The 23,638-nt window shown below is 45.0% G+C and overlaps 1 protein-coding gene across 4 annotated transcripts in view; it reads left to right on the top strand.

The window, feature by feature from the left end:
- The window catches only part of ERCC6 (ERCC excision repair 6, chromatin remodeling factor), a 259,795-nt gene that overhangs the window by 42,958 nt on the left and 193,199 nt on the right, over nucleotides 1-23,638 (top strand). For all 4 annotated transcript variants that reach the window (XM_069753041.1, XM_069753044.1, XM_069753042.1 and 1 more), the window contains exon 3: nucleotides 7,910-8,030. In XM_069753041.1, the coding sequence (XP_069609142.1) occupies nucleotides 7,910-8,030 (121 nt within the window). The remainder of the gene's footprint in view (nucleotides 1-7,909; nucleotides 8,031-23,638) is intronic.

Raw genomic sequence — 23,638 nt, 5'->3', positions numbered from 1 at the left:
CTAAAAAATAATTTGGGGGGGGGGGGGGGGAGTTTGTTATTTTTATTTTCACGGCTCTGCGTTATAAACTGTAGTGAAACACTTGGGGGTTCAAAGTTCTCACAACACATTTAGATAAGTTCCTTGAGGGGTCTAGTTTCCAATATGGGGTCACTTGTGGGGGGTTTCTACTGGTTAGGTACATTAGGGGCTCTGCAAACGCAATGTGCCGCCTGCACACCAATCCATCTAAGTCTGCATTCCAAATGATGCTCCTTCTCTTCCGAGCTCTGCCATGCGCTCAAATGGTGGTTCCCCCCCCACAAATCGGGTATCAGCGTGCTCAGGACAAATTGGACAACAACATTTAGGGTCCAATTTCTCCTGTCACCCTCGGGAAAATACAAAACTAAAGGCTAAAAAATAATTTTTGTGGGAAAAAAATTTTGGTTTATTTTTATGGCTCTGCATTATAAACTTCTGTGAAGCCCTTGGTAGGTCAAAGTGCTCACCACACATCCAGATAAGTTCCTTAGGGGGTCTACTTTCCAAAATGGTGTCTCCAAATGCAACATGGCGTCCCATCTCAATTCCTGTCAATTTTGCATTGAAAAGTCAAACTGCGCTCCTTCCCTTCCGAGCTCTCCATGCGCCCAAACAGTGGTTTACTGCCACACATGGGGTATCGGCGTACTCAGGACAAATTGTACAACAACTTTTGGGGTCAAATTTCTTCTCTTACCCTTGGGAAAATAAAAAATTGGGGGCGAAAAGATAATTTTTGTGAAAAAATATGATTTTTTATTTTTACGGTTCTGCATTATAAACTTCTGTGAAGCACTTGGTGGGTCAAAGTGCTCACCACACCTCTAGATGAGTTACTTAGGGGGTCTACTTTCCAAAATGGTGTCATTTGTGGGGGGTTTCAATGTTTAGGCACATCAGTGGCTCTCCAAACGCAACATGGCGTCCCATCTCAATTCCTGTCAATTTTGCATTGAAAAGTCAAATTGCCCTCCTTCGCTTTCGAGCTCTGTCATGCGCCCAAACAGTGGTTTACCCCCACATATGGGGTATCGGCGTACTCAGGATGAATTGTACAACAACTTTTGGGGTCCATTTTCTCCTGTTACCCTTGGTAAAATAAAACAAATTGGAGCTGAAGTAAATTTTTTGTGAAAAAAAGTTAAATGTTCATTTTTAGTTAAACATTCCAAAAATTCCTGTAAAACATCTGAAGGGTTAATAAACTTCTTGAATGTGGTTTTGAGTACCTTGAGGGGTGCAGTTTTTATAATGTGTGTCACACATAGGTATTTTTTATCATATAGACCCCTCAAAATGATTTCAAATGAGATGTGGTCCCTAAAAAAAATGGTATTGTAAAAATGAGAAATTGCTGGTCAACTTTTAACCCTTATAACTCTCTAACAAAAAAATTGGTTCCAAAATTGTGCTGATGTAAAGTAGACTGTGATTTAATTGCATAAAAATTCAAAGTTGGAAAATTGCGAAATGTTCAAAATTTTCGCCAAATTTCCGTTTTTTCACAAATAAACGCAGGTAATATCAAAGAAATTTTACCACTAACATGAAGTACAATATATCACGAGAAAACAGTGTCAGAATCACCAGGATCCGTTGAAGCGTTCCAGAGTTAAAACCTCATAAAGGGACAGTGGTCAGAATTGTAAAAATTGGCCTGGTCATTGACATGCAAACCACCCTTGGGGGTAAAGGGGTTAATGGAAGAAATTAATGGGATGCTTCGCCAAGAGATACAATCTTCCCTGGCCTCTTTTTCCCAATCCACATCCCGGACTTTGGGGCTGACCAGAGAAAAATGAGTTTAGAAGAGGAGTTGGACTCAGACTGTGTGGAAGATTGCATGTCTATACCGGGAGAATTAACCTCAACCCTTGGATTTGGCACTGGAGAACAAGAAATAGTTCTCATCTGAAGATATGGAGGAACTCCTTACAGCAGTAAGGAATACCGTGGAAGAAGGAAAACCACTTGGACTGTTCAGGATGAAATATTTTGGTGTCTTGGATCAAAAACAAAAATGGTGTTTTCTATACACGAAAACTTTCAAAGGTGAGAGTGGCTAAAAATATTACTTTGCAGCCTTCCTGAAAACGAATGTTTTATATTTGTGTGGCAAGCTCTGTGTTTTGTTGGTTGAGGCAATTGGAAGATTATCTGCATATGAGGACTCCCAGAAAGGATCTGTTAGGTTCCCTGCCTCTTCTCCAGGAGCCCACGGGATTCCTGGCAGATGCGTCCATGGAGTCAGTGAGTTCAAAATCGTCACGTCTGTCAAACTCTGTGGGGTGAGCGGTCTGGAAAACACATCTCCATTCCACAATTTAAACCAAAGTTAGAGGTTGTGCACTATTTTTACATTGATATCTTATCGTTGGGATAGGTCACCAATGCCTGATCGGCCGGAGTTCAACACCTGGCACCCCTGCAGATCAGCTGTTATCGTTGGCTGCTACTGGTCGAAAGTACATATTTGCGAAGCTTGGCTGTCTACTTGTAGTTGCCATTGCAGGGTTCTGCACATCCGCCTCCAATTGAATTGAATAGGAGGCGAATATGCAGTACACCGTGATGGCCCCGACAAGTAGACAGTCAAGCTCCGCAAGTAAGTGCTTCTGGCTGATGGAACTTCTTTAAACTTTGGTCCATTCCCTTCTGGGGTGAATAAATGTTCGGCCTGGTGCTAGATGATTTATTAGAAAAGGAGTCAGATAAGGCCAAGTTCATATTTGCGTGTATGTGTGCAGCGTATCATCTGCATGCAAAAACGCGTGCAAACGCATGTTTACTCAGCATTTTTTGTTTATCTGCATCCGCTTACGCATGACGCCAAAAAACGCTGCATGCGTTTTGTGTTTGCGTCGTTTATGCGCATGCTCACGGTATTTCCCATGTTTTCCAGTAGCTGTTTTTGTTGACATCAGACACCCAATGGGCGTTTTTCATGGAATATATATATATATTTTTGTCTAAGGGTTTTTCTGTCTGTCTGTCCTGTAAATCCCGCGTCTCTGATTGGTCGAGGCCCCCAGGCCTTGACCAAATCAGCGACGGGCACAGCATGGCAACGATGATGTCATTGGTCGAGGCAACCTTAATCAGCGACGGGCACAGTCTGCCGCGAATTCTGGAATCATCATTCTCCATATACTACGGGGACATGATTATTCTAGAATACCCGATGTGTGTATATATATATGTGTGTATGTGTATATATATATATATATATTTTAGATTGTGGCCCGATTCGAACGCATCGGGTATTCTAGAATATGCATGTCCCCGTAGTATATGGAGAATGATGATAGTGATGATAGTATCTGTATATGGCAGACTGTGCCCGTCGCTGATTGGTCGAGGCAACCTTTATGACATCATCGTCGCCATGGCAACCATTATGACATCTACGTCGATACTGTGCCCGTCGCTGAATCAGAAACGTGAGATGTCTACGTCCTTTATGACATCATCGTCGCTGTGCCCGTTGCTGATTGGTCGAGGCCTGGCGGCCTCGACCAATCAGAGACGCGGGATTTCTACGTCGATGCTGTGCCGGTCTCTGATTGGTCGAGGCCTGGCGGCCAGGCCTCGACCAATCAGCAACGGGCACAACGACGATGATGTCATAATGGTTGCCATGGCGACAATGATGTCATAAAGGTCATAAAGGTCGCACAACAGACAACCATACACAAATATGCACAAATCATCATTGGCCATATACTACGGGGACATGTATATTCTAGAATACCCGATGCGTTAGAATCGGGCCACAATCTAGTATATATATATATATATATATATATCTAAATCTTTTTTTTTTTTTTTCAAAAAGCCATGTACTTTTTTTTCTAATTTTCTGTTCCCCTGGAGAGACATCATCCTCCCTCCATTTTCAATTCAGCATTGGTGTCTCAACACTGTGTCTGGGATTATTGGAGACCTCTACCGTGCTTTAGGTGAAGTTCTGCATCCAGAATTCCTCCCCCAACCCAAACCTGAAATCTAGTTGGAAAATGCTATCAAATTCCAGGAAATGTGTAATTTTCTTAACTGCTTGGGGGCTGTGGACGGCAAAAACATTATGATTCTGAAACCTTCTGGTAGTGAAAGTGGGTACTTCAAATATAAAAAATACTATTCCATTGTTCTAATGGCGATTGCCAATGCTCAGTGTGGATTTGTCGCCGTAGACATTGGCTCATTTGGACGAGGAAATTACTCACAAACTTTAAAAACTCGTACATGAGCCAACGATTGTATGGTAATGATTTTAATTTCCCACAGCCACAACCTCTTTCCAACACTGAAGGACCACCAATGAGATTTGTTGTGGTTGGGGATGAGGCTTTCCAAGTGCGTACCAATTTCCAAAAACCATATTCAAGTCGGGACTTAAATTACACAAAAATTTTTTACAACTACCGACTGACAAGGGCTCGAAGAACTGTTGAGTGTGCCTTTGGATTGCTGATATGTAAATGGCGCATTTTGGGAACATCTATTAATCTCAAAATTGAAACTATTGATGAGGTTGTGAAAGCATGTGTTGTTCTACACAACTAGGACATGGTAAAAGAGCGGCCCAACTTAGAACCTGAGGAACTTGTTACATTTCATGAATACCAAAGTCACCCTCTAAAGGTACCTTCACACTCAGCGACGCTGCAGCGATACCGACAACGATGTCGATCGCTGCAGCGTCGCTGGAGAGCTGTCACACAGACAGCTCTCCAGCGACCAACGATCCCGAAGTCCCCGGGTAACCAGGGTAAACATTGGGTTACTAAGCGCAGGGCCGCGCTTAGTAACCCGATGTTTACCCTGGTTACCAGCGTAAAAGTAAAAACAACAAACACTACATACTTACCTACCGCTGTCTGTCCCCGGCGCTGTGCTTCTCTGCACTCCTCCTGCACTGGCTGTGAGCACAGCGGCCGGAAAGCAGAGCGGTGACGTCACCGCTCTGCTTTCCGGCTGACCGACGCTCACAGCCAGTGCAGGAGGAGTGCAGAGAAGCACAGCGCCGGGGACAGACAGCGGTAGGTAAGTATGTAGTGTTTGTTGTTTTTATTTTTACGCTGGTAACCAGGGTAAACATCGGGTTACTAAGCGCGGCCCTGCGCTTAGTAACCCGATGTTTACCCTGGTTACCAGTGAAGACATCGCTGGATCGGTGTCACACACGCCGATTCGGCGATGTCTGCAGGGAGTCCAGCGACGAAATAAAGTTCTGGACTTTCCTCAGCGACCAACGATCTCCCAGCAGGGGCCTGATCGTTGGTCGCTGTCACATAGAACGATTTCCTTAACGATATCGTTGCTACGTCACAAAAAGCAACGATATCGTTAACGATATCGTTGTGTGAAGGTACCTTAAGGACTACTGTGGAAGTTTCTCCAATTATAGATAAGTTTGCTGATTACTTTGTGTCTGATAATGGCCGTGAGGAATGGCAAGATACAATGGTTTAAGCAGCTAAGTAAAACCTGTAATTTTAAATTGTATCTGTAATTTTAAAATGTACGTGTTATGTTAAAATGTACGTGTTATGTTAAACTTTACCTGTTCTATTCAAATGTACCTGTTATATTAAAATGTGTTCCATTAAAACTTACAAGTTCTCTCAAAAATACAATAGACACATGTATCTTTTTGCGGTGGTGCGACAATCAAAGAAAACACAAAATAATTTTGAACAAAAAATGCAAATTTTATTTACAATATAATAATAAAAAAAAGGTGATAAGGTTTGGTGTGGTGATTGGGTTTAGGGTCGGGGTGTATCAGAGAGTGAAATGGGGTGGACCTTGGGGGTGTGAAGCTATGAGGATTGGGTGGTAGTTGGGGAAGGGGAAACAATTTGAAGGATTGGATCAGGGATGGGAGTGGATACATTGGGGAAGCAAGATAGGGAAACATTTGTAGGTGGAGGTGGTGGGTCCAATATTGGGAGGGATTTCTGTCTCTAGGTCTTCGTCCTGGACCTAAGATGATGTGTTTTTGTCCTTTTATTTTTTTTTGGCCCAGTGGGAGTGGTTGCCTCTGAAGTCATTGGCCGGGGTTCTGGAGTGGGCAGGGGTGCTGTACACGACAGTGTGGTGGATCGGTGAACTGGAGGTGGTGGTGGAGAATAGTTCGGTGCTGTGGAAGTTGAAAAGATGATCGGCTGCTGGTAATATCCTCCGGCCTGTGGATGGAAGCTTTGGGACTGATGCTGCTGAAATGCATAGCTGTAAGCAGCCTGGCAGGACTGCATGACATCCAGCTGGAGTTGAGCCGTAAGGTTTTCTGACATGCTCCGCTCAAAGGCTGAAAATAAATGTCTCGCTGTTCTCTCAAGGTTGGCTTCCAGGTGGTCAACGTGTTTGTTGACACCCTGTAAAAGTGTGTTCACATGGGTGAACCCACTCTTCAATCTATCACCAAGCACCCTAATCCCATCCTGGAAGATCGAGCTTAAGTGCATAAACTCTGGCATGCCTGCCCTCTCCCAGGCCCTCTGCCGCTAACGAGAAGACACAGCAGAGGAAGAGGGCTAGGAGAGGGGAAAACCAGATGGACCTCTTCCCCAGCCTGTGAATCCTGCCACGTTGCTCCATCACTGGTGGATGATTGGGACTGCTTCTGTTCGGTGGGTGGTCGATGAGGGGCCGCTTCACCAAAGGATGAACCACGTTGTGTTGTACTGCACCAGGCTCTGTGTGGAAACGAAAAGAAACACATTAGTAAAAAAATACATATTGTGTTGTGCTGCTCCAGGTTCTGTGTGGAAAAGAAAATCAAACCTTTAAAAAATAAAGTTTCATTCCTTAGATGTACGAAGAGGGTGTACTTCACTACCTTAAAGGATGGGAATCCTGGAGGAAGGATCAGAAACTTTGTTGAGCTCTTTGGTCAAAAAAGTGGTAAGGCGTCAAAGAATACCATTGCCAAAAAGATTGAGAGCAGTCGGCAAAGCTTATGAAAACCAGAATCTACCGCCTTTCCCCCCTAAAAAATGTACATCTCACTCCATTAGGGCTGTATCTGTTTATTAGGCTGAAAGGGCAAGTATTTCCATCCAGCAGATCTGCAGAGCCGCTACCTGATCTTCGGTTGATATCTTCTCCAAACATAGACTAGTGTCCATTAGAGATTCGGCCTTTGGGAGAAGGCTATTGTCCCTCCGTGACATAATGCGGTGTATTTTTCCTGTGGCTCTGTCATGGAGGGTGATTAGAGAAAATAGTACTGGTAATTCGGCTTCTAAGAACCCTCCATGACAGCACAGGTAATTCCCATCCTTCTGTTCCTTGTATTACTTTAATCCGGTGTTAAGTATTTGAGGCATTCATACACTAAGGGTATGTTCACACGTCAGGATTTCTTGCAGAAATTTTCCTGACAAAACTGGACATTTCTGCCAGAAATCCACATCCGTTTTTTTTTCGTGTCTTTTCATGCATTTTTTATGCGTTTTTGGTGCGTTTTTGACGCATTTTGCCCAAATGCATAGAATAGCGGGAAAAACGCAGAAAATCCGCAAAATTAATGAACATGCTGCTTTTTTTTACCGCGATGCGTTTTTTTTCGCGGAAAAAAACTTATCATGTGCACAAAACATGCAGAATGCATTCTAAATGATAGGATGCATAATGTATGCGTTTGTAAGAAGTTTTTATAGTGTTTTTACCGCGAAAAAACGCGAAAACGTGTGCACATAGCCTAATGGTTCTTGAGAAAAACACTGGAAAGGAGATGGGGGAGGGGACTTTTTTTTACTCTTTTTGTGTTTCCTGGCCCTATTGGGGTGGGGGAGTCATTCTCCTTTGGTGCTGTCCTGGAGGGCTCTTATGAGCTGAATTACTGGTAAGTCTAATTCTATTTTCCTTTTATTTGCAGTTCATGTCTCACCTGTTTAAGGCAAATCAACAAAATTATTGATCAACTTTCACCGCAAGCTGCAACGTGTAAAGAGATCAGCAGGAAACTGGATTCTGTGAAGCGGCAGCAGCATAACAAAGTTAGTAACATTTTATGTACATGCTAGCCACCTTAGGGATAGACCCAAGTTGGGCTAAATGTAGCGGGACGAAAGAGACCGAAAAGCCCTCTACTTAAAGGAAATACATAGTGGATGCTTTCCTGAAACGGAAAGTACTTGCAAGCAGCATAATACAAAGAATAGCAGGTTTACCCAGAATCCTTTGCAGTAGGTGGAGCTATGCAAATCATCTCTTTTGCATGAGATGATTTGCATAGCTCCGCCTACTGCAAAGGATTCTGGGTAAACCTGCTATTCTTTGTATTATGCTGCTTGCAAGTACTTTCCGTTTCAGGAAAGCATCCACTATGTACTAACATTTTATGTGGATTTTTTCTTTATCTTTTGTAATTTTCTGAATAAAAGAATGCATTGCTCCCCACTTCACAAGTTCTGATTGGTAGGAGAAAGTTCAGGCTGGCATCTTTGTGCTGCTGTATGAAGAAACCATTAATCCACAGCATCGGTGGCTGCAGAGCGGTGACTGGAATCAGAAGTTAAGTGCGCTCTAGGCCAGGCGAAAAATACTGCTTACAATCGTTCCAGTAAAATGCATGTTTGACCTCCACTCTGACAGCAGTACCTTAAGCATCATCTGTAAAGAATAAATAAGTAAGGATAATGGAAAAATGGGGCCACATATTAATAAAAAGTTATTAGTAAAATTGGTTGTTTTAGAATATAAGAATGATCCTTTAGCCCAGGGGTCGGGATCCTTTTTGGCTGAGGGAGCCATGAACGTCACATATTTTAAAAAGTAATTCCTTGAGAACCATATAATCTGTTTAAAACTAAATACCAGTAAATGTGTGCATTTTATGTAAGACCAACAATTTTAAAGTACGATAAGTCGTTGTTATGCTGTTGCTAACCAATGATAAATAAAGTACTTATTACCATTAATGTGACTTCTGGTGCTGCATGGTTTTGCTGATGGCTTTGTAGTCTGGTTGATATGTGGTTAAGTTAAGCTTCATGCAGGAGTTGAGACTTCCATCCGTTAAACGTGATCGTAGGTTGGTTGTAATGTTCTTTAGATGCGCGAGAGACTGCTCACATGCATACGTAGAGACAAATATTGTCAGTACAGCAATACTCACATGCTGCAGTGTGATTAAAAGGAGGGATGTTTACTTCCTGACCTCACAACGACCTTCTGGTCCACACTGCAGGAAGCTGTCACCTGGGAAATAAGGCGCCCACTCTCCTGATAGCTAGAGCTGCACTTGAGCAAGCAGAGCTCAGTTGCTGCTAGTCTGGGGTGAGCAGACTGCCGACTGACAGCGCAGGACCTCCCTATACCTGCTGGTGAGCTCACCTCCGGTCTGCGCTTAGGCTGATTTCACATTTGTGGTTGTGTCCGCAGCGTTTGTGCCGCAATTTTCCGCATGCGTCGTGTATTCCTATCTTTAACATTAGGGACACATGTGTCTGCGATTGGTTGCGTTTTGCCGCATTTGACGACTCACGCATCGTTTCGTCGTCTGCGGCTTCGCGCGGTAAACGCTACATGTAGTAATTTTACAGGCAACAATTTGCCACCTAGAAACGTATGCGGTTGTTAGCGCAAGCAATGCGGCAAAAAAATGCATTACTCTCTATGAGAACGCATGCGTACACATGTCTTTGCGTACGCATGCGTTTGATGCGCTTGCGTACTTTGGACTGCGCATGTCCTGGAACAGATTTAGACACATGCCCATTAACCCCTTCCCGACCTTTGATGCCACGTAGGCGTCATGAAAGTTGGTGCCAATCCGACCTGTGACGCCTATGTGGCGTCATGGAGGGATCGCGTCCCTGCAGATCGGGTGAAAGGGTTAACTCCAATTTCACCCGATCTGCAGGGACAGGGGGAGTGGTACTTCAGCCCAGGGGGCTTCACCCCCCCCCCCCCCCCCCGGGGCTACGATCGCTCTGATTGGCTGTTGAAAGTGAAACTGCCAATCAGAGCGATTTGTAATATTTTACCTATGAAAACTGGTGAAATATTACAATCCAGCCATGGCCGATGCTGCAATATCATCGGCCATGGCTGGAAACCCTGATGTGCCTCCCCCCCACCGCCACCGATCTCCTCCCCAGTCCTCCGTCCTGTGCTCCGCTCCCCTCCATCATCCTGTCTGCTCCCCCATCCTCCTGCCCGCTCCCCCGTGCTTCGATGCCACCCCCCCGTCCTCCGATCCCCACCCCCCCCGTGCTGCGATCTCTGACCCCCCTCCTCCCCCCCCCGTTATACTTACCAAGCCTCCCGGTGTCCCTCTGTCTTCTTCATGGGCGCCGCCATCTTCCAAAAAATGGCGGGCGCAGTGCAGGTATATTCCAGGTATATTTAGGTTTTATCACAGTGATCAATCTAAAAAAAAATAGTAAATGACCCCCCCCCTTTATCACCCCCATAGGTAGGGAAAATAATAAAATAAAGAAAATATATATATATATATTTTTTTTTTCCACTAGGGTTAGAATTAGGCTATGTGCACACGGTGCGGATTTGGCTGCGAATCCGCAGCGGATTGGCCGCTGCGGATTCATAGCCGTTTTCCATCAGGTTTACAGGACCATGTAAACCTATGGAAAACCAAATCCGCTGTGCCCGTGGTGCGGAAAATACCGCTGCGTTGTATTTTCCGCAGCATGTCAATTCTTTGCGCGGATTCCGCAGCGTTTACACCTGTTCCTCAATAGGAATCCGCAGGTGAAATCCGCACCAAAAAACACTGGAAATCCGCTGTAAATCCGCAGGTGCCTTTTACCTGCGGATTTTTCAAAAATTGTGCGGAAAAATCACACGAATCCGCAACGTAGGCATATAGCCTTAGGTTTAGGGTTGGAATTAGGGCTAGGGTTGGAAATAGGGTTAAGATTAGGCTTGTGGTTAGGCTTATGGTTAGGAGTGTGTTGGGGTTAAAGTTGTGGTTAGGGTTGGGATTAGGGTTAGGGTTGGGATTGGGGTTACGGGTGTGTTGGGGTTAGGGTTGTGGTTAGGGGTGTGTTGGGGTTAGGGTTGTTATTAGGGTTATGGCTACAGTTGGGATTAGCGTTAGGGGTGTGTTGGAGTTAGTGTTGAATTTAGAATTGAGGGGTTTCCACTGTTTAGGCACATCAGGGGTCTCCAAACGCAACATGGCGCCACCATTGATTCCAGCCAATCTTGCGTTCAAAAAGTCAAATGGTGCTCCCTCCCTTCCGAGCCCTGACGTGTGCCCAAACAGTGGTTTACCCCCACATATGGGGTACCAGTGTACTCAGGACAAACTGGGCAACAACTTACTGGGGTCCAATTTCTCCTGTTACCCTTGCGAAAATAAAAAATTGCTTGCTAAAACATCATTTTTGAGGAAAGAAAAATGATTTTTTATTTTCACGGCTCTGCGTTATAAACTTCTGTGAAGCACTTGGGGGTTTAAAGTGGTCACCACATATCTAGATTAGTTCCATTGGAGGTCTAGTTTCCATGTCACATGTGGGGGAGCTCCAATGTTTAGGCACACGGGCTCTCCAAACCCGACATGGTGTCCGCTAACGATTGGAGCTAATTTTTCATTCAAAAGTCAAATGGCACTCCTTCCCTTCCGAGCCTTGCCGTGTGCACAAACAGTGGTTTGTGACCACATATGAGGTATCAGTGTACTCAGGAGAAATTGCCCAACACGTTTTAGGAACCATTTTATCCTGTTGCCCATGTGAAAATGAAAAAATTGAGGCTAAAAGAAATTTTTTGTGAAGAAAAAAAAAAAAAAAAGTACTTTTTCTTTTTTACGGATCAATTTGTGAAGCACCTGGGGGTTCAAAGTGCTCACTATGTGTGACGGGGTGTACGGCAGAGCAAGAAGGGACAATAGGCCAAGGGATGATTCCACAGATTTATTACCAAGAACGCTGGAACAACACATGCAGGTAGATCTACAGAGTCCACAATTAGTCCAATGGAACAGGTTCGGGGGCACCTCCCGATAATCCTTGTGCCAGGTAACAAAGCAATAGTCCACAATTAGTCCAATGGATCCCAAAACAATCTCACGAACGACGAGATATGTCCTCAGCTCAAGTCTCGCCCTGTTCGCTTCCGCAGTCACAGCTGGACGTGGGGTCTTGCCTCAGCTAAGAATCCCCATTCCTTCTCCTTCAAGGATCAACTCACATCTGATCTCAAAATAAGAATGGATTGTCTGAGCTCCTGGGATCCGCCCATGAAGGGGGTAGGGGTCACACCTTCTATTCAATGGTTGGGGTCCAGCAGAAGATTCTAGACTGGTTGGCTCCACTTAGTCTATTCATTATGTGCATTTGACTAGCCACCTGCTGTGAGGAAGAATGGCTATTCCTTCCCTAGTGGTGTGGACAAAGCTTAATTACATTAGAGCTCAGGGCTGCAAGTATTGGGGGAAGGAGACAGGTTAAGGCCCCTTCACATTTAGCGACGCTGCAGCGATACCGACAACGATCCGAATCGCTGCAGCGTCGCTGTTTGGTCGCTGGAGAGCTGTCACACAGACCGCTCTCCAGCGACCAACGATGCCGGTAACCAGGGTAAACATCGGGTAGCTAAGCGCAGGGCCGCGCTTAGTAACCCGATGTTTACCCTGGTTACCATGCTAAAAGTAAAAAAAAACAAACACTAGATACTTACCTACAGCCGTCTGTCCTCCAGCGCTGCGCTCTGCTTCTCTGCTCTCCTCCTGTACTGTCTGGGAGCCGGAAAGCAGAGCGGTGACGTCACCGCTCTGCTTTCCGGCTCACAGCCAGTACAGGAGGAGTGCAGAGCACAGCGCTGGAGGACAGACAGCTGTAGGCAAGTATCTAGTGTTTGTTTTTTATTACTTTTAGCATGGTAACCAGGGTAAACATCGGGTTACTAAGCGCGGCCCTGCGCTTAGTTACCCGATGTTTACCCTGGTTACCAGTGAAGACATCGCTGGATCGGTGTCACACACACCGATCCAGCGATGTCAGCAGGGAGTCCAGCGACGAAATAAAGTTCTGGACTTTATTCAGCGACCAACGATCTCCCAGCAGGGGCCTGATCGTTGGTCGCTGTCACATAGAACGATTTCATTAACGATATCGTTGCTACGTCACAAATAGCAACGATATCGTTAACAATATCGTTATGTGTGAAGGTACCTTTAGTTACATACACCCCATGACATTGCAAAATGTACAGTAAATACAACGAAAGAGAAGTCTCATCACATCATGACATATTATACAAAATACAGGACAGGGAAAAAAGTACAGATCATGACAATCCCTTCCCCTCCCAATTTGTGTACGTACTAGGGACCTCTACAGGTCGCTGGTTAAGTACACACAGGCAGAGCGTAACTTACATGTGGCTTCATGCAGCCACGAATTGGCATCGTAGCTCTCCCACATCATTGCCCAGGAGAACATCTGCAGGCAGACCACCCATCACCCCAACCACACATCGCCTGACCCCAAAACAAAAGTTCAGATCCACAGTGGCTGTGGGAATAGTCCTCCATTGTCCACCAGCCAGTTCAATGACAATCCCAGGTCCTCGATGGATTGCCTCAGGCCGAACCACTCGGGGATCAGCCAGTGTGAGGAAAGCCCCTGAGTCACAAAATCCAATAAGTCTCTGTCCATCCAGCACGACCTCCTGCAAGTGCTTACCTCGATGAGCAGAAGTCGTCATAGCTGCGGGTCGCACACCATAAACTCCTAGTGGTGCAACATGGGTAGGCCAGTCCTCACGTAGTGGTGACACGTCATCCTCCATGGCACTTGGGTGTACATAATTAATAATACGACTGGGTACAGGATTAATCCTCATTTGAACAGCTGGGCAGGAGGCTTGCAGATGCCCCGGCTGTCCACATCGATAGCCTCTCTGCTGGGTCTCACTCCATCCAAGGCGTCCTCTTGGGCGAGGGGTAAGGGAACCTGGAGGCCGGCTCCCACCTGAAGGTGCTGTAGGGGTTTGAGGACGACTTCTCCATGAGCTGGCTGGGCATGAGGCCTGCAGATGCCCCAGATGCCCACAACCATAACACCCGCGCTCTGCTACTTCCTCTCCTCGTCGTATTCCAGAAAACGCAGTAGAAGCAACTGGAGGCACATTTACACGGGTATCAGCATGAGGTGGTGGCTTAGAGGAACGGGGAACAATGGGGACAGAAGAACAGGGGGCCACTGGTGTTGTGGAGCTGGTAGGCCTCTCTCCATCCTCCAACAGAACCCTCCACTGAGGCTTGATGGTGAGAGCCTCATCAGCTAGAGCTGCAGCTTCCTCCACAGTGGCTGATCTCCTTTCACGCACCCATTCCCGGATCTCAGCAGGGCACTTGAAGTAAAACTGCTCTTTTAGGATAACCTGGAGGAAGGTCTCCCAGGTTAAGGCCTCCTCTGCCTCCAGCCAGCGATGACATATTTGTTTGAGTTTGTGGGCATACATCTTGAAAGACACTTCCTCATCACAGGCTAAAGTACGGAACTGAGTCCTGTAAGTGTCTGGGGTAACAGCATAATGTTCTAGAATAGTCCGTTTTATCTCCGCATACTCAGTTTCCCCGAGGGTCCATAGCTCTATAGGCTGCGGCAGCTCCACCCTCTAAGAGCCCCACCAGATTTCGGACTCGCTCCCTTTCCGGGACTTCCATTAATCGACACTGATGCTCAAAGTCCTGGAAGAAGCCCTCAATGTCGCCTGCAGCCTCATTAAAGGGCTTGAAGTCTTTGCGGGACACTCTGGGGAGTTCCCTCATGGTGGGTGCTGGGGTTACAGTCTGTCTGGAGCTTCTAGCTGCTTCCAATGCGATCTGCCTCTCCAGCAATGCCATCTCCTGAGCTCTGTCCTCGGCTCTGTGAATGGCCTCCCTCTCCTCGGCTCTGTGAATGGCCTCCCTCTCCTCGGCTCTGTGAATGGCCTCCCTCTCCTGAGCTCTGTGAATGGCCTCCCTCTTATCGTCCATGGTGGCCTCTTCTCCCAGCAATGCCAACTCCTCCTCGTACCACACAACCCACTGACTTTTTTGGGTATTTACCTCCGGCTGCAGTCTTTCCTCCATTTGCTGTGAGGGTCCTTCCTCAGCGTCATCTTGCAGGCGAACTCCTTCCAAAGCCTCAATAAGCTGCTCCTTGGAGAGTCCCTTAAAACGGACTCCTACTTCACGGGCCTTTGATTGTAGGCTCCCCAAAGTCCAGTTCTTGTACTCTGCGGTGTTGGTTCCCGATGTTGGGCCATTGTCCTCCATTCCTTCTGCTCTGATCCCACTGCTTGCCACCAGTTTGTGACGGGGTGTACGGCAGAGCAAGAAGGGACAATAGGCCAAGGGATGATTCCACAGATTTATTATCAAGAACGCTGGAACAACACATGCAGGCAGATCTACAGAGTCCACAATTAGTCCAATGGAACAGGTTTGGGGGCACCTCCCAATAATCCTTGTGCCAGGTAACAAAGCAATAGTCCACAATTAGTCCAATGGATCCCAAAACAATCTCACGAACGACGAGATATGTCCTCAGCTCAAGTCTCGCCCTGTTCGCTTCCGCAGTCACAGCTGGACGTGGGGTCTTGCCTCAGCTAAGAATCCCCACTCCTTCTCCTTCAAGGATCAACTCACATCTGATCTCAAAATAAGAATGGATTGTCTGAGCTCCTGGGATCCGCCCATGAAGGGGGTAGGGGTCACACCTTCTATTCAATGGTTGGGGTCCAGCAGAAGATTCTAGACTGGTTGGCTCCACTTAGTCTATTCATTATGTGCATTTGACTAGCCACCTGCTGTGAGGAAGAATGGCTATTCCTTCCCTAGTGGTGTGGACAAAGCTTAATTACATTAGAGCTCATGGCTGCAAGTATTGGGGGAAGGAGACAGGTTAGTTACATACACCCCATGACATTGCAAAATGTACAGTAAATACAACGAAAGAGAAGTCGCATCACATCATGACATATTATACAAAATACAGGACAGGGAAAAAAAGTACAGATCATGACACTATGCATCTAGATAAGCTCCTTGGGGGGTCTAGTTTCCAAAATGGGGTCACTTGTGGGGAAGCTCCAATGTTTAGGCACACAGGGGCTCTCCAAACGCGACATGGTCCGCTAAAGTTTGGAGCCAATTTTTCATTCAAAAAGTCAAATGGCGCTCCTTCCCTTCCAAGCCCTGTCATGTGCCCAGACAGTGGTTCCCCCCACATATGGGGTATCGGCGTACTCAGGACAAAATGTACAATAACTTTTGGGGTCCAGTTTCTCTTTTTACCCTTGGGAAAATAAAAAAATTGTTGCTAAAACATCATTTTTGTGACTAAAAAGTTAAATATTCACTTTTTCCTTCCATGTTGCTTCTGCTGCTGTGAAGCACCTGAAGGGTTAATAAACTTCTTGAATGTGGTTTTGAGTACCTTGAGGGGTGCAGTTTTTAGAATGGAGTCACTTCTGGGTATTTTCAGCCATACAGACCCCTCAAACTGACTTCAAATGTGAGGTGGTCCCTAAAAAAATGGTTTTATAAATTTCGTTGTAAAAATGAGAAATCGCTGGTCAAATTTTAACCCTTATAACTTCCTAGCAAAAAAAAATTTTGTTTCCAAAATTGTGCTGATGTAAAGTAGACATGTGGGAAATGTTATTTATTAACTATTTTGTGTCACATAGCTCTCTGGTTTAACAGAATAAAAATTAAAAATTTGAAAATTGCGAAATTTTCAAAATTTTAGCCAAATTTCCATTTTTTTCACAAATAAACGCAAAAATTATTGATCTAAATTTTCCACTAACATGAAGCCCAATATGTCACGAAAAAACAATCTCAGAAACGTTAGGATCCGTTGAAGCGATCCCGAGTTATAACCTCATAAAGGGACACTGGTCAGAATTGCAAAAACGGCCAGGTCATTAAGGTCAAAATAGGCTGGGTCATGAAGGGGTTAGAGACACACCCTCCTGGAAATATGAAATGCATGTGCATAAAAAGCTAAGACACATGTAAAAATGCATGCAAACGCTGTGGTTTTTTTTACCATCATGTGTAAGGCTAGTTTCACACTACCGTTTGGAGGAGCTGCGGAGGGCTGCGGACTTCCTCCGTGAAGCCCCGCCCTCTGCCGCTAGCTCCGCCTACCTCTGCATGCTGCCTGCGTACCTATCTTTAACATTAGGTCTGCTGTATGCAGATGCTTCCGCATGCATCTTTTGATGATGCAAAGAAAAAAAAATTGCTACAAGCTGCGTTCTACGCTGGTTGCCGCATCGTCAAAACGACGCATGCGGAAACATCCGCATACAGCGGCACGACCTGTGTACCTAATGTTAAAGATAGGTACGCAGGCCGCATTCAGAAGTAGGCGGAGCTAGCTGCAGAGGTGCGGCCGAGGGCGTGGCTTCACGGAGGAAGTCCACAGCCGTCCGCAACGCTAATGTGAAACCGGCCTAAGCTGATGCGGATAAAAAAAACGCTGCGTTATCAGACGTTTGCATGCGTTTTTGCATGCGTTTGCGGTTGCGCACGATACGTTGCGGACTTAACCGCAAATGTGAAACTAGCCTAAATGATTCTGCTCCCGTTCTTGAGTGACAGTCATTGCCATTTCTGCTCCGCTCCGGGCGTGTCCACTTGTCTGGGGTCTTTTAAAACTGTAGAAACAGCTAGAAGAGCATAACCCAATAGAATAAAACATAACTTTTACTAATAATATTAAAAAGTGGACAAAACAATACAAAAGAAAATTAGAAAGTGCTCACGCCGAAAACAGTGCTCAGATAAAAAATGGTTTGATCTCACCAATCATGGACAAAGGGTCCCCATGCAAATGATGAAGGGTCCCTAGGAGGGTCCAGTAGTTGTGGGATAAAGAAATGGGGGCGGGGGACCTGTTTCCTAAACCCCTGTCGTGCCCCAGTAATGACTCCTGTCCTCACAAGGACAGGCCCAAATCAGTCCCACTACGGACACCCTCCAAAAAGTGTTAGATGTAGATAGCGCCTCCCTACGCGTTTCTTCTCCAATCGTGGAGATTCATCAGGGGAGTTTTCAATGGCCAACTGGCCCGGATACAGCTAACATGTCCGTAGATGATAGTTAACAGTCCAAACGAGCAGAGCCTATACGCAGTGACTGTATGGCTTCCCAAATACAGGCAGACCTGTGTGCTGTCTGCCGGCAAAAATTGAGTGAGTCCGGTCCACATGGCGTCCGCTGCCTTCTAATAAGCAAGAAGCCCCTCCCCCCTGGCCAGCTGGAACAATCAATGGTCACCCCCACCAACCCGTCACATAGTCCTGTCACATAGGGTCCCCGCCGCGCTCCCATCCTGAAGCGCATGTCAGAGCTCCCCCATGCCTCCAGTTCACGAGCCGCTCAATACGGCGAAACCGGAAGTGCCGGCGCCATATTGGATACCCGACTTCCGGTGCGCCGCTGATGTAGTGCGTTCCACCACCGGAACGCAAGCGCCGGGCGCCTAAGTATGACAAGGGTGTACATCGGAGCAATATCAGTATACAGCGCTCCCCTCGTGGAACGCCGACCCTGGGCGCCATTATAGATACGCAACTTCCGGCGCGCCGCAGCTATAGTGCGCTCCACAGGTGAGACGCAAGCTCCGGGCGCTAAGTAATGATGTCAGCGTCCAGGGGAGCGTAAAAATACACCCGTGCAGCGCCGACCCGGGCGCCCAATGATGGCAAAGGCAGACAGTAATTACCCGGGTCCAATTTAAGAAAAAAGCTGTTACTCTCCAATATGATAAAAAAAGGGGAGGCACTTAAAAGCCCTAACCACCTGTATACAATGCACCAATATAAAAAGGAGAAAATGTAGGAATAGGAAAATAACAGTCCGTCCCTCTCATGATAATGCCTGCTTCACTCGCAAAATAAATAACCACCTATACATCATATGATATTGCTTACTTAAATAACAAAATGCATATATGTGGCCATTAATGTCACATGATATACCCAAGTGATACCTACATGTCAGTGAATAATCCTACCATATGCAGATTATTACCGAGATACTAGCTGGAAGTGTCCAGACTAGAGAACCTCCAAGGTGCATTCACAACAATAATGATTAGAGGGGAAGAGCGAGGTATGGTGGGAGGGCCAGAGAAGCCCTATGGAGGAGGAGATAAAAGACAGTGCTAGTCTAGATGCAGGAATGCTGTCACCAATTGGCGACAGCTACAGACGCCATGGTATTAAAACACTGTAAAGATTGCCCACTTAAGGCGAGGGTACCCCTCCTTCCTGGAGATTCCATCAGGGAGAAAAAATCCCCATTATCTGATGCCAGGAGGCGGTCAAGAGGGGAACACCGTTACAGGGTAGTGACCCTGTACCGACACATTGCAATTGTTTTGTTTATTATGACTGTTTCTGGAACAGAAAAATACCGGATACCAACAAACTGACTTATATATAGACTAATACAAATATATCAGGGAGAGTGGAGTCGTACATATGGGAGAGCCCAGGAAGGCACTAAAAAGTGACCCGCGGGGATACATACAAAATGCTGGAGACCACCTAGAGAAAACAGCTAAAGTTGAGCTGATCGTTGAGTCCATGAGGATGACATGTGTCCAATATAAAAATCCACCTTGTTTCCTTTTGTAACAAGATCTTATCAAAGTCGCCTCCTCTCAGTGGCGGGGCAACCTTGTCAATCCCCATTAAGCTCATGACCTTGGCATCACCATCATGACAGGTGTTAACATGTCTAGCAATGGGGGTATCCCTCTGATTGCGGATATCCCCCAAATGCTCGCCCACTCTTCTTCTGAGTTCCCTGATGGTTTTGCCAATATACGTCATGCCACAAGTACAGGCTGCTCTATATATGACACCTTTTGATTTACAATTGATGAATTCTCTTATGGTATATGTTTTTTGTGTGTTAATGTTGTGGAACTCCTTGCCCACCTGTATACTTTCACACGCTACACATGTGCCGCATCTATAGCACCCCTTAGGTCTATTTGGTAGCCAGGTCGCCTTGCTAGATGTAGTTAGATGGCTATGTACTAGTCGATCCCCTAGTGTTTTACATTTTCTGTATGTGATTTGTGGTTGTGTACCCACAACATCCTTAAGATCATCATCCATAGCAAGTATGCCCCAATGCTTCCTGAGAACCGTCCTAACCAATGGAGCCCCATTGTCAAAGGAACAGATCATTCTGATGGTCTTGTCATACTCTCTCCCCCTCTCCCGTGGTATCAACAGATTACTTCTGGTTTGTCCTCTGGCATGATGGTATGCCTCCCTCAGCACCCGATCCGGGTAACCCCTGTCAAGAAACCTAGATCTCAGGTCCCTTGCCTTGATTTTAAAATCTGCATCATCCGAACAATTCCTCCTCAAGCGAAGTTATTGTCCTTTGGGGATGCCTTTCCGGAGAGAATACGGGTGATGACTATCCCATCTTAGTACAGAGTTTGTGGAGGCGGGTTTTCTAAAAATGGTGGTATCGAGGGCATCACCCCTATTCGTCTTGGAGATCAAGATGTCTTTTAAAACTGTTTACGGAAGTCAGGGGAAGGTTTAGGTGAGCCATTCTCCTCTCGTCGGTGCTGATTTACTATACATCCGACGCCATGTAGGTCCAGGCCACTCCCCCATGAGAATGTTTTATATTTGTCGCGTTATTTATTTTTTTTTATTAAAGATTTGTCTGCGAGCCAGATGCAGCCTTCAAAAGAGCCACATCTGGCTCATGAGCCATAGGTTCCCGACCCCTGCTTTAGCCCCTTGGTGACCAGTCCTAATTTTTCAAATCTGACCAGTGTTACTGTATGTGGCAATAACTCTGGAAAGTGATGACACATTACATTTTATTAATACCATACCTTGACTTATGAGTTAATTTGTTCTGTGACCGAGCATTTAACTCAATTTGCTTGGATATCAAATTAAATATACCCATGAAAATGAATTGAAATGCTCTTAATCCGTTCCAGCCCCAAAAAGCACCAATTTTGTTTTTAAATAAGGAAAATTAACTTTATTTATAACAAATGATGTACAGTATGAAAACCATTTTTTATTTATTTATTTTTTTTTTCTTCACTTAATCTATTTCCATCACTGAGTTTTGCCTTTTTCGACACCCTTTTCTCATTTTCACTTGCAATGCATTTCAATAAAAACCTGTCCAGGGAGATTTTTGTTCCTCTGTTTCAGGGGTGGGGAATCTTTTTTTGTGAAGGGCCATTTGGATATTTATGCCATCCTTCGGGGGCCATACATAATACTCCGTCCACAAAGTACATCCTGATTCTGGCACTGGTTTCAAGACATACCGTATTCTTTCATTGCATGCTCTTCAGTGATCGGTAGTGAACACTGTGTGTGCTAAAAGAGCAAGAAGAAATTAATGAGCTTGTGGCAATCAAAATACAGCTCCTTGCCCCTGAATGCGGTCCCCGAGAATCTGCTAGGGGGTCTGATAAAAGGTCATCGAGGGCCCTAAAAGGCCTGAGGTTCCCCACCCCTGCTCTATTTCAAAATGTTTTGAAAATGAGTGAGGCAAGTGTTTGCTACACAGCGCCAACACACTACCTGTCACAACTTTTTCCTGGTGTTTCTTTTCAGTAAACTCTCAAATGTTCTCCCACATTCCCAGCATTCTTTTTTTTGGGGGGGGGGAAGCCATCTTTATTGAACAACTAGCTGAAGAGCCCGGCGTTGCCTGGGCATAGTAAATATCTGTGGTTAGTTATAGCACCTCACTTCTCTTATTTTCCCATCACGCCTCTCATTTTCTCCCTCACACCTCTCATTTTCTCCCTCACTCCTCTCATTCCCCCCCTAACGCTTGTCATTTCGACCTCACATCTGTCATTTTCGGATCACTCCACTATTTTCCCTCACTCCTCATTTTGCACTCACACCTTTTCATTTTCACCTCACACCCCTCATTTTCACCTCACACCTCTCATTTTCACCTCAGTATATACATGTTTGTCATCTCCCTTATATATAAAATGAAAAAACTCAGAGCAAGGGATACATAGGTATTTTAATAACTCAATAATATGCCCAATGTGTATGTATATTATATGAATCCCAAAATGGACATAAGGAGGACAAATCGGAAAAATATAAATAACAAACAGAGAACACACAACCGAACAAATGCCCAAAAATAAATTAAATTCAAAATAGATTTATTTATACAAAAATATATACCAATTGGTAGGGGGAAAAAGAAACCAAAAGAGAGGCACAACAACAAGGAGACAGGGCAACATACAATCCTGTACTGGTAGAATAATGGCCAAATATAAAATAGAAAAAATATATAATAAATATATATAAAGCCAACTACAGAATTGAAAGATTAAATATAAATATATATATATATATACACAAAAAATATTTCTTGTAGAAAACATATATATATGATCATAAAAGGATATGTGTACATATATATATATATATATATGTATATTATATGACCGCACACAATAATATTAAATAATGAAAAAATAAATAAATAAATGAAAGAATAAAAAAATGAAAAAATGGGTGGTACACCTTTAAGAGAGACCCAAAGGGGTTGATATAATATCCATAGCGGTAGGATGTGAAAACCAATACTAGAAAATGTAGAAATGTGCGGCTACATACAATATGTGCCAATATACTTAAATATTAATAAGGGATACAGGGAGCTGCTGCATAGATCAGAAGACACTATAACGTGTAACACAACAAGTAAATAATGTTATTACTGCAAATAGCAAAATGGAGTGTCACAAAGCAGGCTATACCTGTAGTGCCGCCCTCCTCCTGGATGTGCCAGTCCCCGACGCGCGTTTCGGCGTCAGCCTTCGTCAGGGGGTGGCAACATCCTGCAGAGAGGAAGCATATAAAGGGGGAGCACCCAATGAGCAGGGGCGACGGATGAGAAATGACGCGCACCGCTATTGGGCAGAAACACGGCGACCGCCGCCGCCAGCCCACGTGATCCCCGACGCCGCGTACATATGACGCAGCACCGAGGGACATGGAACCGGAAGGCGGGGACGCCATGATCCCCAACAACGATGCGCGTACCATCCGGCCCGCCGTCATTGGTTAGTGAGGGACATGTGACCAACAGGTCCTGGAAGGGTAAAGGAGAATCAAGGAGAAAACAAACGTAAAGGTCCTGGAGATGTATGAATTAAAGCTGATATAGTGGAATGTAGGAAAGAACTATAAGGGACATATACCTTAAAAGTATATTGCAAAAAGAGGGAGGAAAGAAGGATATGTAAATAAATAATTGAATAAAAATGTATATATATATAAAAGTATGCATAGGCGTATGATGGACAAGAAAAATATATATGCTAAAGTGCACAAAGAAAATGTGATATGCATAAAAAGGAAAAAAGAAAGAAAAAATATATATATGTGAGTGAAAAACAAACCACCGAAAAAAGAGGGGGGTGTGGGGGTAATAAAGGAATGAAAAAAAGTGCAAAATAACATCCACAAAAAATGTATATATGTACATAAACACGATAAATGAATAATAAATGTAAATGTGATGGATTATAAGACTGGACGAGACCAGACGAGCAAAGTGAAATATGTGCTATATAATATAATACCA

Source organism: Ranitomeya imitator, chromosome 2 (assembly GCF_032444005.1).
Source record: "Ranitomeya imitator isolate aRanImi1 chromosome 2, aRanImi1.pri, whole genome shotgun sequence".
NCBI classification, from domain to species: Eukaryota; Metazoa; Chordata; class Amphibia; order Anura; family Dendrobatidae; genus Ranitomeya; species Ranitomeya imitator.
This window is presented reverse-complemented; position numbering and strand designations above follow the sequence as displayed.